The sequence below is a fragment of the Seriola aureovittata genome, chromosome 4 (genome assembly GCF_021018895.1).
Source record: "Seriola aureovittata isolate HTS-2021-v1 ecotype China chromosome 4, ASM2101889v1, whole genome shotgun sequence".
NCBI classification, from domain to species: domain Eukaryota; kingdom Metazoa; phylum Chordata; class Actinopteri; order Carangiformes; family Carangidae; genus Seriola; species Seriola aureovittata.
In genome coordinates, this window is record NC_079367.1 from 10,772,030 (window position 1) to 10,791,541 (window position 19,512).

The window sequence follows — 19,512 nt, forward strand, 5'->3', positions numbered from 1 at the left end:
ACCTCCATGCATAGAGAAGGACACATGCATTAATGGGAACACATTCATCTTTTTTATTGAGTAAAAGACTGAATACAGCTGGTGTTACTGTTTCTCCCTGTATGTACATCCAAAACGGTGCAGCAGATCTTTTTCAGTGCGCCTGCATGCTCCAGTCCGTCTCTATAGCAACCCGCCTTAGTTACGCAGTCTCCTTTGCTCACCTGTGAGATGCCCAGCTGGGGCTTAATCAACCACTCAGATGTGATAAGGCATATTAGTTCATCAGCAGTTTAGCCATGTGCCTACAGTGTAAAAAATGACTAGAATACTGTCTGGAACAGATATATTACTAAGATTCATTGTATAAGGACAAAATGTTTGCACATTTATTCTGCAATAAATACTGAGCATATATTTATATTTATGTATGTATATATAGAACACAATGTCAAATGTACAGGGACGTACTTAAAGTGTGAAACTTACAGTGTGCACATACTGTATCTGGAGTAAGAAATTTTATTTAAGAAGGAGAGAGAAAACTGTTTATGTGCATCATCTGTGTGGGCGCAGGTGAGTACGAAGCTGCTGAACTTAAAGGGGTTGTGCGTGGATTATGTATCATGTGTTCTTCTTGCTCATATACAAACCAGCCTTTACGAGAGAATATTTACAACCTTCTCTTTCTGCATGTCTGTATCCAAGAATTTAAAGCTTCCAGTATCAAAACACAGTCACATTATATGTCGTATGTCATATTTCAATATATAATATATCGTGTAATATCCAGTTTATATATTTTTTCATAAAGAGTATAAAACACAGCTGAAGATGGAGATAGAGGATAGGTAGCATTTATGACGTCAGGATCTGATTGACTGAGATTGAGTGACCTCACACCATGTTTACATGGAGTCAAAATCATGGTCGTTGGGCTCGATGACTTCAGGGGTCATGACCCTGCCCATGAAGAGGATGGACCCTGGAAGGACAAGAGACAGATATAAAGTCAAGTTAAAACACACATGGACAAACGTGCATCATAGTATTAAACATTTATCCAAGGTTAGGTATTATTAATGTAAAGCCAGCACACACAGACATATACATGGTTGTATTTACTCTGGTGCTTGAACACTTTTGTATTTCCATTCACAGACACACACACACACACACACACACACACACACACACACACGCACGCACACACACACACACACACACACACACACACACACACACACACACACACACACACGCACACACACACACACACACACACACACACACACACACACACACACACACACACACACACGGACACACACCTGTCCTTCTGTTTCTGATGACAAAGAAGAATGGGTGATCAGCCATGACCTGGGGGTACAGCACCAGAGTCCTGGTCAGAGCGATCATTCCTGAGAACGAGGGAGCGAGATAGAGGGATCATCAGTGTTATTAGCTGACAGAAGGGGGCAGTATTCTGTGAACCTCACGATGACGTTGCCTCACGAGACCCACTCACACAAAGAAAAAGTTAGGTATGTAGTAATGTTAATGAAAAAGTAAAAAATGAAAAGTTTCAGTCTACCTGACCCAACGGCTCCCTCAGCCCCCTCCTCAGTCACCTCCAGGTAGGCCTTCTGCACCGCCTTCTCAATGTACAGGTCTTTACCATCTGGAAAATACACACACAAAAGCACATACCATCACCTTGCCATTTTAATAAACTGCGTCAGTCAGTCTGAGAGTGAAATGACAATGTTGAGTCAAAAATGTATGCACGGCTCAGGGTACAGAGTATGCTGATGTAGAGTATAACCATTATTGGCAAAATCGGCAAATTATGGGGTCTCTTTTGAAAAGGATGATGTCTGCTCAGACAGAAAATCCTGAACAATTGTTTCCCTGATGGTTGATTTGCATTTCAATATACCCTCTCTTATCTACCTACCTGCCAGAGTAGACCATGTCCTCCGAGTGCATGTTGAGCTCAGGACGTTTTAGATAGCACAAGATGTGCCGAAGTTCAGTACAGCCTGCAGATTGTATTTCACAATATAAAACTACTGTAGCTCCACCTGATCAGTAAGAACAAGCTGTTTTGAAGTGTGTTGTTAATGAGCATGAAGGATATTAAGTTTTTTGCATTTTAGTTAGATCCAGTTGTTTTCCATAAGGTTAGAGCATTTGAAGCTACTCATATAAGGATTTTTTACATCACATACCATTATTTTATTTTAGTTGGTTTTTCTATTGTATTTTTTTACAGTATGTGTAATCTGCTTGGCTTTCAGTTTGCTTTAAAAGCAAAGTAGCCCAACATACTTATGTCTCTCTATTTCTCTGGCTCTATACATATATATTTGTCTCTCTCTCTCTGTATCTATTTTTACTGGATGATGTGACAGCTCTGACCTGCTCACTTGGTGCCAGTTACCTTGGTTACCTTCGAAAGTACCAGAGGCTACTTCACTGCAGCCAAGAAGCAGAAATACTGATGATACTTCTACATGCTAAACCCTTCCAGAAGTATATTTCTCTCACCATTTGTGTCTATATTTTTGTGCTTAAAATAAGGTATGAGACAGGTGTGATGTATCACTTATATGTGGGTTTCCACACAACAAGGTTACCTGTCATGGCGGAGAGATCAGCATCGTTGGTGAAGATATTCTTTATTCCCAGCTCCTGCAGAGTGCTCCTCAGGTCAATCTTCTGCTCTACTTTGAACCTGAAAAGTTCAGTCACAATTTAAATATGTCAGTAGTCACATGTTTATGTTCATGTATGTATGTTTATGTTGCATGCACGTGTACAGTGGTTGTACATCTGTCTCTGTGTGTCTAACTCTCAATTATATAGGAAGATTAATAGTAAGGCCAACTTTATATTTTTAGAGGAAAAATTATCTGTTTAACAGGATATTATTTCAGGGTCCATCTCTGTGTGGCAGTAATTTAATTTTAACACTCCTAAATATACAGGAGCTAGCCGAATGTAAATGACATAATGTCTTATTTGTACATTTTCAGTTCAAGTGATTTAACTGCCTAAAACAGCTACTCTGCCTTAAATATTTGTGGTAATGAAAAAGCTGTTTTATGAACCATTTTATAATCAACTTTAATCAAATCATACGGAGAGCTACAGTGATGCAGGAGGCAATTTATGATGTAAAAAATGTACTGCTGCTGTTACAGTTCTTTCCAACTGCTAAATTGAAATTTATTCCAATGGCATTCTCCATTGGCTTTGGAATTCTGGGAATTGTAGGTAAAACGTTCTCTAAGTAGTCACTACTTGATGTTCAAGTAACCAAGGCATGTTTCCAGCTACAGTGGGTACATAAAACAACTTCTGAGACACAAAGGTGCCACAAACTGAAGATATTGTGCGAGCATGTGAGACTGGATATCATCAATCCACTCCATCTATAAGTCTGAGTTGAGGGGTTGTATGTGTTCTTGTCTATGAGTATGAATGCTTGTGTATATATGTGTATGTGTGTTGTGTGTGACATCTCTCACCTCGGGAGGTAGACTTCTACTTTCTGCCGTTTAACATTGTTAGCCCACTCCTCCAGCAGCGGTGCTTTGATGATGGGCTCCAGTGAAGCCAGCGGCACCTCCTGTCGAGGCAGAACGATCATCATGGACATGTCCTCCCCTTCATAGGGCATCTCCAGTACCTGATACACACCACCGGCTTCCTGGGAGCCATCGCTGAACTCACCTGGTGAGGAAACAAAATACATTTAAAGATGTGTGCATACAAGTTTGCAAATACACCCACCATGTATCACTTATTGAGAGACAAAAGCATGCACATGCAAACATCTGTAAGAGCTGATATGTTCTTAAGATGTGATATTTTCATAACTTTGGGATGAATCTTTAACAGACTTGTCCCTTGTATCTAATTAAAGAAAACCCTTGGATAAAAATTGTAATCAAGACAAGGCAAGAAACATTTACTTTCATTAAGTGAGACAGCATTTCTTTGTCCTGATGAGATAATCCTTTTATACTCAAAACAAGTCCAACTAGATTTTCAATCTAAATATAAGATTATCCCACTTACTAAGGTTTTTGCAGTGTGAGATGAAGCTTATTTTGTGAGAGGAATTTGTCTTTTGAAGCTGCTTAAAAAAGGAAAATTATGACAAAAGGCTGATCATCCGTCATTAACTTAGCAGTCTGTGTAGTGGTTGCTGATGCAGAATGAGGCAACATTGCAGCAGAGAACGGGGTGTGGCGTCCCCAATAATTTTACTTCACCAACATGGTGGTGTTTCAAAATGAAAATGCAAACGCAAACCTTCTCCCCAAGGACATGTCCCTGTTCTGCGGCTCTCAAGCACACACATCCACACGTGCATGTACCATGCTCACCACACAATGGTTCACACATTCACCGATTTTCTTGATCCTTAGTGTTTAAAAATAAACAAAATAACTGAAATGCACCAACATTAGTAGCAGTGTAGTGAGAATATGATGTAACTGTCTTTGGCAGAAGATCAGACAAAAAATGACTAAATGCAAAAAAGACAGACAGGAATCATTTAGATGTAACAGCATTGTAGCCAACCTGCAGGACTCCGTACAAACTGTCTTACACCTTACAGTGCTGGCAAAACGCCAAGTGCACACACAGTACAGCCAACTCAGAACAGCCAGATGAAGACATAGATAAAATGTCCTTAAAATATAAAAAGGTATAGAAAACCTATAGAACTGATTTAGACTGTAAACTCTGATATTTGTGCATAGATAGATTAAGATACATAACAATAACCCAAAACATCACATTTACCAGCATTGGACACGAAAAAATTAATTTCAGCAAACAGAGCACATGTACAGTTAGTGCCAAAACAATTAATCGATTATTCAATCGATTAATTGTTTAAGTCATTTGTTTAGTAAAAATACAAAAACAAACAACAACAACAACAACAACAACAAAAAAGGCTTAAAACATGGTTCTGGCTTCTGAAATGTGAAAATGTCCTGCTTTTCTTTGTTGTATATGTTGTCTTTGTTATTCTAACAAAACAAGCAAATTAAAGAGGTCATCTTGGGCTCTAGGAACTTCCAATGGGCATTTTTTTAAAAACAATTTTTCGTGATTATACAACCATTAGTGAAATAATCAAAATAGTAATTTGCAGGTTAATCAGTTGAGAAAACAGTTGTTACATGCAGCCCTACATACAAAACTATGGTATTTATTATTTCAGTAATTTGACCTCTTGAAAGGCTTTTTCCTTCCATTGAAACAAAAGAAAAGTGTGCTGTGATGTGATGTGCATGTTGTTTGTGAAAATTCAATGACAAAGTATTAAATTGCTGATAAGCAAAAAGAGAGAGATTCCAGAGAAATTTGGAAATTCACAGTGACTTTGCTACCCTAAAATGACACCAAATGTATGAAAATCAGTGTAACAGCTGACAAAATTCGACATCCTACAATACAATTAGAAGCAGACATTGATAAAACGAATGAAAAATACAAACTCAGTGGAAAGACAATTGCTGTCTGCCCCACCAAGTGTCAGACTAGGTGTAGCAAAAGCTAATTTATATATTTGCATTGAGATTTACTCATTTGGCAGATGCTTTTTTATCTAAAGCAACTTACAAGAGGTAATATAGTACTACATGACTTAACACAGACTGTCAAAGTACCGCTAATGTTCTATGGCATTAACAAAATAGTCTTCAAAACACACTACTAAATCAAACAGACATACGAAACAAGTTTGTGCAAGTGAAGAGAATTTTAGCGGCAGAGCTCACTGAGCAGAAAAGTCGAGCCTTTCCTGGGAATAACACTCCAAATATGAATATTTTAGATCTAAGATTAACATTTTAAATAACCCCAGGAAATATGAGCTGAAATTCAAGGGCTCCAGAAAAAGAGCCACAAGTACATTTCACATGCAGCTCAACCTTACCGTAGTAGAAGTCTCCCTGTTGGTACATCATGAGCGTCTGGACTTCAGAGCCGTCATCCTTGCTGAAGGAAAAGGTTCTAGTGTTCTCTGGCCTGAACTGGTTTTTCCAGGAGCCTCTGAAGTACACTGCATTCACTAAGGTCAGGCGGGTCACGCTGCTGAAGTCCTCTGCAGATAGGAGCTCACGGATTTTACCTGGAGGGAGTGATTTGTACAGTGTATTACATTACTTTTCATTAGCCTAAGGACGGCGCCCGCTGTGACGCAGCTTTTGAAGTTGTACACAAGGATAAGGACAGAGATTTGTACCACTGAGGGTTGGAAATGTATTCAGCAATTTTTGTTTTTGTGCGAGATGGTGTGATCAAACAAGCAATGATGTAACGCCTTTGACAATGTTGCATGTAATATTACAGTACGCAGGGATTGTAATAATTATATATTCATAACATCACCCTCCTTTCCTTTGCTGTCTTCATCCATATCTTTCTCTCTCTTACACCCTCCCTCTCTCACTCACTCTCTGTATGATTTTCCACCCAGCTGTTGATCTGCTCGGCCACGGCTGCAGATTCGCTGAAGTCCACGGTTTCCACATCGGCCCGGAAATACTTCCTCATCAGATGCAGGAACTCGGGGTTAAAGGTGACGCCTTCCTGCAGGAAGAGGCTGTTGGCAAATCGGATCACGTAGTGGGCGTCATTGTCCGACATAGCTGCTGTCAGGTTCTGGAGCAAAGAAAACTCCACACCTGGAAAACAGAGCGACACACACACACATTCATACTGGGTGCTGATGTGCATTCACCTTTGTTTTACAAGGTGGTTTTAAAATTGAATTACTTTAAGATCCATACATGTTTTTTCTTGTTAACAACAGCACAGCAATAGAAAAAATATTCTAATTGTATGAATTTAAAATGCACATAAGTAAGTAACATTAGAGCCACATCTTATATATGTATATATTATATATGTTGCTGCTAAGATCTCATGTTCAAATAGAGGCATACATTGGAATCTTATTTCAATAAATCAGAATTTATCATGTTTTTTCAAGTGTCCTCTGACTATTATTCTATCCATACACATTTCAAAAAGGTCCTATCTCAGGTCATTCAGCTTTTTATTTCAGTGTATAAAGTGTAAAAAGTTTTAAATATATAACAGATGTGTCAAAGACAAAGTCAATGAATTAATTACTATATCTTATAAAATGGAAATTGTACCTGGCTTTTGACTGCTTGAGCATATACTGTAGGTTACTACCAAATTTAAATAGGAATTAGGAATTAAACACCCACATGTAGTGAATAAATATGCAGGTTATCAGCCACTTGGCAAATCTATGCAAATTGTATTTAGCTGGGATGCAACAGTGCCTAATACTGTAAGTGTGAGGGCATGTCCATGTGCAGCATGTGCATGTTTTTGTGTATGAGGCTTGTTGTTAAGATCAATTCATACAATTATATTACAATGGCAATTTAATATCGAAATATCGGTAATCACAAGAGAGACATTAAAAACAGGATTAAACAAGAAACTGCCGAGATGGTTTTTAGTCCTTATGATACGTCAAGCTCCAAAAATGCTGGATCCTACATTTGCCATAAAGTTATAGGATAGCATCTTTCATTACCCCATCCTAAATGTCAGCACAATTCTCCTCTAATTTGTAATAAAAACTTTATGCTAGAAATTTCATGTCTCAAGTCCAAGCCAAGATGACCCTGGCAACATCTTCAGTGTTATTTATTCAACCTTTCGAAAGCTCTCTTCCAGAACTACAAAAGACTCGTAGTCGACGTGTAGAAGTGTATTAAATGGGTTGAGTGCCCCTTTAATTAAATGTGTATTAATTTTGAAAAAAAAAAAAAAAAAAATCAATTTGGATCCAACTTCTCCTTCACTCACCACTGACCCTGATGCCAGTGAACCTGTGTTTGTGAATATGTGTCTCACCTGGCAGCAGGTGGCTGAATCCTACAGCCTGTCGGATCTCCTCCAGCGAAGCCCCTCTGGCCCCGAGCTCCACCATGCCCAGGGCCACAGCCACGCTCAGCGGGGAAAAGATGATGTTGTCCTGACCCCCCGCCGCCTGCAGCTGGTGGTACAGTCTGACCGAGAACTCTGATGTAGTGTCCTCCGGAATGTCCGCCGCCCAGCAACCGTAGCCCGGCAACAGGATGGAGAGGAGGAGGAGCGGGGACAAAATGTCCAGGATCAACATCGCAGCACAGACCACAGATAGCTGAGCAACAGAAGGATGTATGGAAAGGAAAGGGTAGGATGGGAAGAAAAATAAGAGAAAGAGGAAGAGAAAGATAGTGAAGAAAAAGGGGGAAAAAAAAGAAAGGATGGGAAGTGAATGAGGCAAGGAGGGAGGAAAAATATGTTAGGAGGAAAGACAAAAAGATGGATGGATGGGGACAAAGGGTTAAAGAACAGGAAATGAGTGATTGGAGAGATGAAAGGGGGGTGGGCAAGCAGAGAGGTGTGGAAGGAGGGAAAATAGATGAGGATGGAGGGAAGACAAGATGAAAGAGAAAGAAAATGATTTTGGGAGGGATGTAGCCAAAAGTAGAGAGAGGGGGATTGCAGAGGGGAGGGAAGGGGAGAGAAAGAGAGAGATGGAGATAAAGGTAGAGAAGATTATTGCGTAAGGCAGAAAAAGAGATGAAGGACAAGAGGATTTTGGAAAGGAGAGAGACAGAGATGAAAGTAGAGAGAGCAGGGATGTGGGATGATGAAAAGAAAGCCAGAGAGAAAACATCTGTCAGTCAAAGGAATGCATTGATAAAAAAAAACAAAAAACAAAACAGCCAGTAACAAATTTTACTTTTTAGCTGAAGTGAAGTTATAAATGCAAAGAGGACTCTTATTCTCTAATTATCATAAAGATTCTGTTAAATACTGGAAAACTGCTTATCTTGTGCTGTAAAGCGAAAGAGTGGGGCGATTTCACCGAAAAAAAACAAAACAAAACAGAAAAAACAGTTACACATTCAAATGAGTTTCAATGTATGGCGAAAGGGTCAAGGACAAACAAGTAAGAGAAAACGGTGACTACTCACACATGAATATACAACCTAAGAGTTAAAACTAGTTGTGCACTGTTACAGAAACAACAAATAGAAAGAGACTTAGAGAGAGAGAGAATGAGACTGAGAAGCGAGAGAGAGAGAGAGAGAGTATATCACCAACAAGAATGTGCAGTAAGTACAGCTGTACTGCTTACTGCAGTCAGTATTGCTGTTCAGAGCACATCTGCTAAATGAGCTCATACATATTTCATGGCCATTCTTATCATCTTGAGTTAAATCAGATTCTTTCCTTCAAAATCTGCTTTGCTCTGTGTGTGTGTGTGTAGTTGAGCCATTGTATAAGAATGGACGAGTTTCTGTCTGTCTGTACAGAATGACTGATTACGAAGAGGCCTTTACCTCCCCCTACCCTCCATCCTTCCCCTCATCTTTCCATGCCACCACGCTTCTCGCCTCCTTTTTCATCTCCCTCTCGTCCATATGTTATCTTTCCTCACCAATCTCCTCCACACTCTCACCTCTCTACTTTCTTGCCTTTTCTGTCTCTTTAACCCTTCTTTTATACCTTTTAAAATGACAAGGATTGTACACACACACACACACACACACACACACACACTGCACCATCGCTCTGGGGCTGTTGTTGCCAGGCAACATTGTTTTCTGCTGCCCAAACAGAAAAAGAGAGTCAATGATATATAGAAAAAAGAAAGAGAAAGATGACGAGTTGAGAGAGAGCGATATGGAGTGATAAATAACACATAGACATTTGTTTTGTTGTGTCTCTCTGCTGTGCTGTTGTCCTCGTGCAGTTTGTATAAAGGATTCAATTAGCAGTCCCATGCAGGGCTGGAATCTGCTGGCTGCTACTGTATGTGTGAGACGGCAGGTGACTGTGGTGTCAACAACATTAACAATGGGCAGCAGCCAGAAAATTAGTGCCCCATCCTGTTGTGTAGTGCCCTTTCCTCTGCTCTGCTCTGCCAAAGTGACAAACAATTTACCTTCCCAAAATAAACCAGTTCGACCCTGGGGCGTGCATGATTTAAAATCTGCTCTATTTTTCTTACTGTCATCGAATCCCACGAAAAGACTATGACCAACAATAAACTCCTTCTAACAAGTGTTGTCCAAAGCCTGGTATGGCTTATTCCTCCCTGCTACACACCTTCATTGTTGTCTAAAATCTATTAAAATCATACAGATGAACCACATTGTTGTGTTGTGTGACAGTCTCCTTCATTAATATGAACATGGCTACTATTTAGACTCAGTCTTACATTACACTGTTCAGCTGTTGTAAATATTCACTACAGCACCATAGCTGCAGCTGTATATTTGCTTCAAGTACAGTGCACAGCTGTTTTTGGAAATGATTTAGCCTGAAAATACCAGTTTACATGTTATATGTTTAATGAACACTATGATATGATATATACAATATATATATGTTCATATGAATGATTCAAAGATTTACAGATTCAGTAGGAACGAATGGTCTTGGGAGTGAGTGTAAATACAGTGTAGGGACATCAGAAAGAATTGAGAAATGGACACAGTGTAGGTTTTGGTGTTTTTATGGACTTAAAAATAAAGATTTTTGCCAGCCTTATCCTTCATGACTGAACAGGCAGAGTGGGCCGTCCGTTCTCGTGTTCTACAATGAACTGCGGTTACTATATAAGCTTTTAAATATGACTCATCATTCTCTTGCAAACCACACATAACCACACGCCACTTCCACTTTACGTCCCCCTAAACTGACAATCGAGATCTCATCATGTTTGTTCTCCATCCATAAGTATTCTGACAAATTGCTTTTGACAACCGCCTGCTGGATTTGCATCTGCTTGGGTCAACGAATGGAAATGTATTTCCGTTCACAAAGCTTCTTCACATCGAAAGGATTCACACAGTACTTGGGTTTTATTGTCCATGTATCCAAATATGTGACTTATTACCTCGTGATCAGATCTCCAGTTTTTGAGATTTGCATTGACCGGGTACAATCTGAGCACCTTATCATATTTAAAATATATGACTGGTTCTTATCTATGTTTTTCAAATCCAATGAAAGCCAACAATTAATTGATCCTACTAACATATACTGCCTATAATATATAATATAATAATAATAATAATAATAATAATAATAATAATAATAATAATAATAATAATAATAATAAGAAGAAGAAATATTGTAAGATGTTTCATTTGATCAAATATTAAGTAGGCAGGCTAAAGCTTTGGAAATAATGCCCAACTTTAAATAGTTAACCAGAAAAATCAAGCGACACACGAGGGCACAGACCTGATATATTGCTGTTAATGTACCGTTAGTCACGTGCGTTCACCTGCTCTCACATGTCGTGCTGTGAGTCAGACATTCCGGAGAGAGAGTGTGAGAGAGATCCAGAGAGAGTAAGAAAGGCTGAGGGAAAGGAGGGGGCGGCTGGCAGAGATGTAAATGGAGGTAATGTTCCTGACCTTCTGAGCTGTGGGAGCTGAACTTTTCTGAGACAGACTGCCCTGCTCTCTGTAAGGAAAGACCCAGCCATGCAGTTAAGCCAGGGAAAGTAGTGTGGAGTTTGGCTGTGTGTGCACCTGCGCGTGTGTGTCTGTGTGCAAGTGTGCATGTGTGAGTGCATAATAACACCATGGGTGGCTGGCTTTTACTTGTAACGGTGACACCATTCTGACCTTTTGAGTTGTGGCACGCTGTCTGCAAGAGGATCCCACACTTTGCCAGTTTGGCCATTGATGACTATGAGCCCAACTTTAGCTACGATCTTCTCAGGTGGGTTTCCCAGCATGCCTCTCAGGTAAGCGGGGAAACACAACACCTGGCTATTAAATGTTCTCTCGTGACTGAAAGAAGTGAATATGTCAGAAAATCTCTCATGGTTTGAGTTGCAAGAGTTTAATCCTGACAACTTCATTAATTCCATGCAATTAAACTCACTGGCCTTTAAAAAGCAGCCTTTAATCTCTCGGTGTAATCGTAATTCTCAGACAAAATAGATCGGCATTTGACATTTTCGACAATTAAATCGTGACGTCATCCAAATCCACAGCACGCACGTTAATCCTTACTGCCATTTAAACCCAACACCTTGAGACGGCGCGCTTCGGAGGCCAGGGGGAATTTATTAAACATGAACATCCTCATTCATGGTTCAAATCCACGAGTTACACACACACACACACACACACACACACACACACACACACACACACACACACACACACACCACACACACACACACACACACACACACACACACACACACACACACACACACACACACACACACACACACACACACACACACACACACACACACACACTTCCAAGCCAAGGTTACCAAGGCAACTGCAAGTGATGGACATTTTTCGTTTTGCCAAGCTGACAGAAAGAAATTTTACCCTTAAAAGATACAGTATCTTCCTCCTTCCACATAGGCAGATAAACTCTCTTTCCTCCTTTCATACACCACTCAGCATTTCCTGTCTCACATAACCCCTCTCTTTGCAAGAACTCTTCACGCCAGCTCCAGTTCTGTCACTTAATGCACTCGCTGACATTGTCTTTGCACAAACACAAACACACACACACACACACACACACACACACACACACACACACACACACACACACACACACACACACACAGACACAGACACAGACACAGACACAGAAATACACACACACACCGTACACCGACTCTGCTCAGTAATTTTGCAAAAACAAGGCAGCTCCTGCTTTTCTTCTTTTACTCTGGAAGTGATCTCTATGGAGCTGCAGCTAAGTCTCCCAGCAGCATCTCCTTCTCCAGCTCAAATCACAGGACACTGGTTCACTTCGGCTAAATACACTTCCACACTGCTGAAGCTCATAGGTGCTTTGATGAATTCTATGAAAGTGCTAACATCTCATTTCATCAAGGCCTATCCCTCTGGGAGTAAACTGCAAAGAATCATGTCTATCATTATCTCCATGACTGTAAAACCATCAGCCGCGGACACACTGTTAGAAATGGCACAGTTATCTGGCATGATTTCACCATGAATATGTCCAACTTATAAAGGGTTTTGCAATACAGAGATAACAGAGTCTGTTTATCATTCATGAGTTTGAGTTTCAAGTTTTCCTCGGAGGCACCACAGCAGCCGCTCTCTACATATTGTTCTGATCTTGAACCGAGTGAAACGCAAGAAAAAACACATGCACGCTCACACTGAAAATGATCAAACATACATGAACCTTCCATCATGGGTCTCAAATCACTCATGTCTCTGTGAGTGTCTCGCTCTCACTATTTGATTAGACACTCGTCTCTCACCTCTTGCTCACCCGGATGATGTGGAGACTCTCAAGGCAGAAAATTTACACAGGGAGGCTGGAATAAAGCTCATCAGTGGGCAGGGCCTTTAACTCTATTGCAGTCCAGGAGAAAGAAGGCGCTGTACTCCTATGGCAGAAGGGGACTTCCATTACTGTGAACAATAAAGGGGATCCAATGCATCAGTCAAGTTGTCTGCTCTGCTCACGCCCCTGATTTGCACCTAGTGTTACGCCCAGGCAACAGTAGCTACTCGGCTGAGTGGCTAGTGATGCATCCTATTCCAGAAGTGAATTTTTGTAAAAGATAATGTAACAGTTTTATCTGTGGGCTGACTGTACTACAATTTTATTTGTGCATGAGCCCAACTATTCACACCACTATCATATTCATTGCTAAGGTGCCTATTGATGTGATTTACGTGTCTGGTTTACCTGTCTGGAGCAAGCAATGTTAAAGCACTCAGGAGGGGATAATCCTATTGTGTAGTTTTAAACTGCAATGGATGAGAAAATCCATTACAGCAAAAATGGGATGGTAGAATTGCAAAATGCAGCAGAATGAAAAATTAATGTGGTCAGAATTAAAGTTTTACTTTTCATTTATAATTAAATGATAATTATTAATTAACCACTGTGCCTTTTGAACATAATTCTGTAGAGGTAACATTATTTTACACTGTGCATGTTAATCATTTTGACAAAAGGTTTTAACGTCTTCAAAAGCAGTGCGCAACTGCTCCCCCAGAGCAAAGATTACTGCTACCATATTCACACATCTTTTTTTCTATTTTAAGTATAAAAACTCTGTTGTGGGAGAGAACAAAACAATTTTATTGTCTGTCTTTAAAGCAATTCCTGAATAACCAATATGTGTCTTCAGTGAATCACTTTTTAATTAAACTGTAAATCTTGGAATAAAATGTAAGTTTCATCACCAAAGAAGCCTGAAGATCAGAACAGTAAACTAGGCCATTTATGTACCAGCCGACCCAAGGCGACTGTATTTTTTCAGTGTTGATATGAATGGTGAAGTTTAATTTTGTTGCTCGTGTTTAATTAACAAGACTCTCTTACACTACACCAAGACTAGACACAGACATTTAGACTCAACATAGAGGGAAATGCAGGTATTACAAACAAGACTAATGATGGCTCTTTTCTATCTGAGCGTCAGACATGGCAATGTGACAGTGAGCCAGCACGCACAGTACCAGAAACAGCACCTGAAACTGAACCATCTTAATGGAATCCAGCCATCATTCATTTATTATTTACACCTATGCTTTGCCTTCTGTGAAATGTCAAAATGTCCTCTGTGAAAAAGCTTTGACCAGGTGTCAACGGCAATTTTGACACCGATGGAGGTATAAAAGGTAACCAGCTGTCAGCGGTTATCCCTATACCAGCTACTGGTTGAAAAGACTTCTATTTCATCACAGCTAACACGAACATTATTTCAGGCTGGTTAAATTTGATCTAAGATCGAGCTGGCTCGGGCCAGATCAGATTCCACTGGACGATAAAATCCAAGGGGATTCACTGAGTAAAGTAGAAGCTGTGTCTCCAGTAACTTCAGCATTGGCTCATTTACAGCATTTAATTTATAAATTAGCCAATTCAATAAATTAAATGTCTTCATGCATTAGAAATTATAATCAAGTGTGAAATGTTTTATAGATATAATTTTTTTTTCTGTAATTGAGAAGGCAACACAAGATATGTGCTGCAACACACAGGGCCACTGGTGGAGGGAGCAACCCTGATTGATTCAAGAGGCTCAGAGCTGAAGAACTAAAATTCTACAGTACATTTTTAACAGTATCACTAGGGACAGTTTGATTTGCAAAGTAACCCCTTAGCTTTCTGGATTTCAGGCACACCCACAACAATGGTACAACACTGGGGGTTTGGTGCTTTTTGTGGGTGTAGAAAAAGTCCATTAGCACCTGTGAAATTTACACCCATTAAACAAAACAAAGCATCGATACTGGACACTGTGCTCAGTAGCTGCCAGCTGAGTGCACCCGTAGAAATTGCTAACAGATGAGATTCTTTTTCTATGATTAACACACATAGTATATCTAATGTCTTGTCATATGACAAGAACTATTTTTTGACACATGCAATTTAAGACTTAAAAAAGCCTAATTGCGCAGTGAGCCCTGTCATATGACTGATTACCACTGTTCTACATTTAAATTTGAACTCTGCAGTTTATATCCATTCCAGTGGCAGACAAAATTACCTATCTACAGCCCATCCTCAGCTCACTACCTCAGCTCATTCAACCTCTTGTTAGAAAATGACATAATGTGCTATGGAACCTGCCTGAAGTCCCAGGATGCTCACTGTACACTCCACAGAGGGCAAACAAAGGTTAACAACCCTTTATTAATCCCTGCTAACAGAGACACCCAGAGGGAGAGAGAGATAAAGAGGTAAAGAGACAGACACAGAGAGAGAGAAGAAAAAGAAGAAGAAGAAGAAAAGGCAAGCAGACGCAGTAACCAACAAAAACAAGGAAGATATGTAGATAGAGAATTATAAAAAGAGAGAAAGACACATATAAAGACAAGTAGACAGATGGACAGACAGAGACAGAGAAGAGAATTGAAGATGGAAGCTTCCATGCAGATTCCAGCTCTGACTCTGAGCCAATGTTATCGAACAACCCCCTGCGTAGCATGGCAAGATGGTTGACTGCTCCCCACACTCTGCCAAGACACACTCAACAGCATCTCTTTCCTTTCTTTGTATCAGAAAAAGACACACACACACACACACACACACACACACACACACACACACACACACACACACACACACACACACACACACACACACACACACACACACACACACACACACACACACACACACACACACACACACACACACACACACACAGCGCTGTGGGAACGCAAGTTAGGAGATTTGAGCTGTAATTGGATCGGCCTCTATTTGGGGTCAGCGGTAAAAGTGAAAAGACTGGGAGGTTTTTTCAAATGGACTAAAGACCAGGGATACACTGGAGCACAGCAAAGGTCACTATCAACCAGTCCTTTGGGGGAAGTGTGTGCACAGGTGTGGGTGTGTGTGTTTTTGGAGGGGTAACAGAGGTAGAAGCGATAGCCAGGGGAAGAGATGGAGACAACAGGGTGATAATGAGGCTGTTTAGGTTGCTCACAAACTTAACTGTGATCATTCTGCTCGCCTCAGGGGGTGCAGGGTTAGCCAGTAAACTGGTATAAAAATTGAGAAGAGATTGAGAGAGACAGTGACGGTTACAAGTGAGACAATTATGAGAATAATTCAACTTGATTTGGTATTTGAGGCGTAGAGTTTGAGCAAGGGGAAAATATGGGTATTACCAAATCACTTCAACCATTTCACTGTCCTCCTCGCAGAGATCTGTCGCTCTCTCTCAACGTCACAGCTCAACACTTAGTCCATCCTTCAATGCCACCAATCAATCGACAGATCGATTCCAGGGTACATGTGTGTGAAAGGTTGAAATATATGCAGTAGAATTGCACTACATTTTGCTTAAATTTCCACAATCTTGAGTAGAGTTTTGTAGAGAAATTTAATATCCACCACCTGCAAAGATAACTCAGTAGTTTAGCTGACATTATCAGATTATATACTCTATATTTTAGAGGTTTCTTTTCTGATTTTATATACATATTTTTTCCAACACGGGTGTATTTTTTGTATGATGCAGTTTTGCTATCTAATTCAAAAAGTAATTCATTTACATTTTGTGATTTCCACTCCTTCTCTGCAACTCCTGACCCTTTTCTCTGTGCTCTCATCCTCCTATCTGGCCAGGTATAAACTAATCCCCTGTGTCTTTGCTGCAGCAGAATGTGCAGGGGACAAATCTGCTGCCTGAGTGTGTGTGTGTGTGTGCACGGATGGTGTGCATCAGTATGTGAGTTTATTTAGAAAGTGAAGGGAAAGAAACTGCTCAAATTTTATCTACCCACCTTTCTCTATGTTTCTAATTAGTTATTGTTAATTCAGTAAATAATTTAAACTGTCACAGTATTTTTGAGTGTCTTTTTCATGCGTTTCAATTCGATTTCTGGAAGACAAATAAGCAGTTTTTTCCATGCTGATCTCTGCCAGCTTTTTGTTCTACTGCGTCCTCAGTAAATTCAGTAACCATGGGCGAAAATGTATTTCAGGACAAAGACGGATTAAACTTGATTTTTTTTTCTCTCCCAGTTGATACGGCCACACATAACAGGCTTGATTCTAGCTTGAGAAAATATACAGATGCCACCAATCAATCCACAGATCGATTACATTATAGAGTAGACAACTGCAGATCCCCCTGTATTCTCACAGCAGAATATGTACCTGACAGAAACACATCAACACTCCGGCACATAAATTTGGAAGGTTACAAACATGCACCCTCAGCACATGCACGCTGCACAGAGCTTCTCCCTTCCCCGCTCGTTTTGTTTCGCTAGGCTGATTTGAAAGACATTTAATTATTGAAACACAATTAATGCAGTTCTCCCTGGGAATTGGCAGAACACACACACACACACACACACACACACACACACAGAAAGGCATGGGGAGGAAACAGCAGGCTACACACCAGCAGAGATTAACCGGTGATTCACATGCATATGGGATTAATACATTTAGATTATGACTGAAAAGGATACTTTTTTTCTAAATATGGAGCTGCTACAACTGTGGGCCTAAATGAGGATTTAGGAGGTCATTATCTAAGTTGCAGAGATAAAGAGATCATAGATGGATTGAGTGAATGAGACTTGTGAAACACTACATTGTTTATTGTTGACCATGGTTTGGTAATACCAATATCATATAAAAAAAGCTATTTGACAATGGACAACTTTGGAAAAAAAACATTATATTCTTATAGGGATTTATAGAGTGTTTGTAATGCAAAATGATCTAAACATAAAGAGATTAGTGATAAAACTGTGATGGCAACCTACAAAAACTGGTGTATACATATATTTTTTTTATTTGTTTTTCCCTGGTATTTATATATCTGGAATGTTTAACCTTTTCTATACACTAGGCTATATAATTCCTGTGATTTAACGTGTTGTGCAAAATACACCATAATATTATAATTTTGGATTAAAAGAGATGGATCTCAGAGAAGCTACCTGAACCAGCTGTAGGCTCTGCTCCTTCATGAACACACACACACACACATACACACACACACACACAGACACACAGACACACACAGACCTGCATGAAGGAATAACAAGTGGTGTGTTTGTGTGTGGGGTGGGGATAGGGTAGGACCATACTACAATCTGCCTCATTAATTCACACACATTCACTCACTGCGCCTATGCCAGTATTTCAAGGACAAGAACCACACCGCAATGCCTAAGCTGGTTTCAGTAAAAAAAAACAAAAAAAAACAACAAAAACAACAACAACAACAACAATAAAAACAACAAACACAAACAATACAATCGTAGACCACCGACAAAAATTAAGCAAACCTGGGTGGTGGACAAGCGGGTAACGGCTTTAATCAATAGGCTTAAGAAATATAAGCTATTTGGCTCCAGTGTGCGTCTCCACCCGCCCCCTTATCAAGAGCCCACACATGTTGATTATAGGATAAAAGTCCTTTAATACTATTCCAAAAAAAATACCTATTACACCTACACATTCCTACACCTTCATAAAAAAAATATTCTACGAAAAACTCAGAAATTAGACATTTCATAAGGGAGATCTTGCAAAAGCTGATCAGCCGAGGTTTCTCGACCAAACAGGTTATTCACATAAACCAGTACAGGGTTTATGAGTGAACCAGCTTTAGGTTATTGCATGAAACAGCGCTTACCAATAAACGGTGCACGGCAGGGATGGATGGATGGATAGATGTGTGCGGTCTCTCTCTATGCTGCTCTCCTCCGGCGCCGCAGCTCACTGCCTGTTCATTTGCCGCAGACCCCGCCCCCTCCACACCAATTGGCCCAATGAACGTCGACCAAAGATTGTCGATGTGAAACAAAATAAATCCCTCCCTCCGATTTCCTTCTTTGCTTAGCCGAGTATTAAATTTACTTTACCATTATCATATATGGTAAATGTTTTCGATTCTCAGTCCCTCGGCCTCATGCTTTGTGAGTCACTGAAAGTGTGTCACAGATATAT

At 40.1% G+C, this 19,512-nt stretch overlaps 1 protein-coding gene across 2 annotated transcripts; it reads right to left on the reverse strand.

Moving 5' to 3' along the window:
- Positions 1 to 29: 29 nt before the first annotated feature.
- serpini1 (serpin peptidase inhibitor, clade I (neuroserpin), member 1) lies at positions 30 to 19,330 on the reverse strand. 2 transcript variants are annotated; one of them, XM_056373837.1, is made up of 10 exons: positions 19,199 to 19,295; positions 13,334 to 13,487; positions 7,909 to 8,197; positions 6,465 to 6,695; positions 5,945 to 6,139; positions 3,513 to 3,717; positions 2,619 to 2,716; positions 1,574 to 1,660; positions 1,311 to 1,400; positions 30 to 964 (listed from the first exon to the last, which is right to left on the reverse strand). In XM_056373837.1, exons 3-10 carry the CDS (start codon positions 8,174 to 8,176, stop codon positions 888 to 890), a joined length of 1,251 nt encoding a protein of 416 aa, XP_056229812.1. In that variant the 5' UTR covers positions 8,177 to 8,197; positions 13,334 to 13,487; positions 19,199 to 19,295; the 3' UTR covers positions 30 to 887. The 2 variants fall into 2 exon arrangements, with proteins under 2 accessions (XP_056229812.1, XP_056229813.1); XM_056373838.1 differs by lacking the exon at positions 13,334 to 13,487 and having other exon boundaries at positions 19,199 to 19,330.
- Between the last annotated feature and the right edge of the window lie 182 nt (positions 19,331 to 19,512).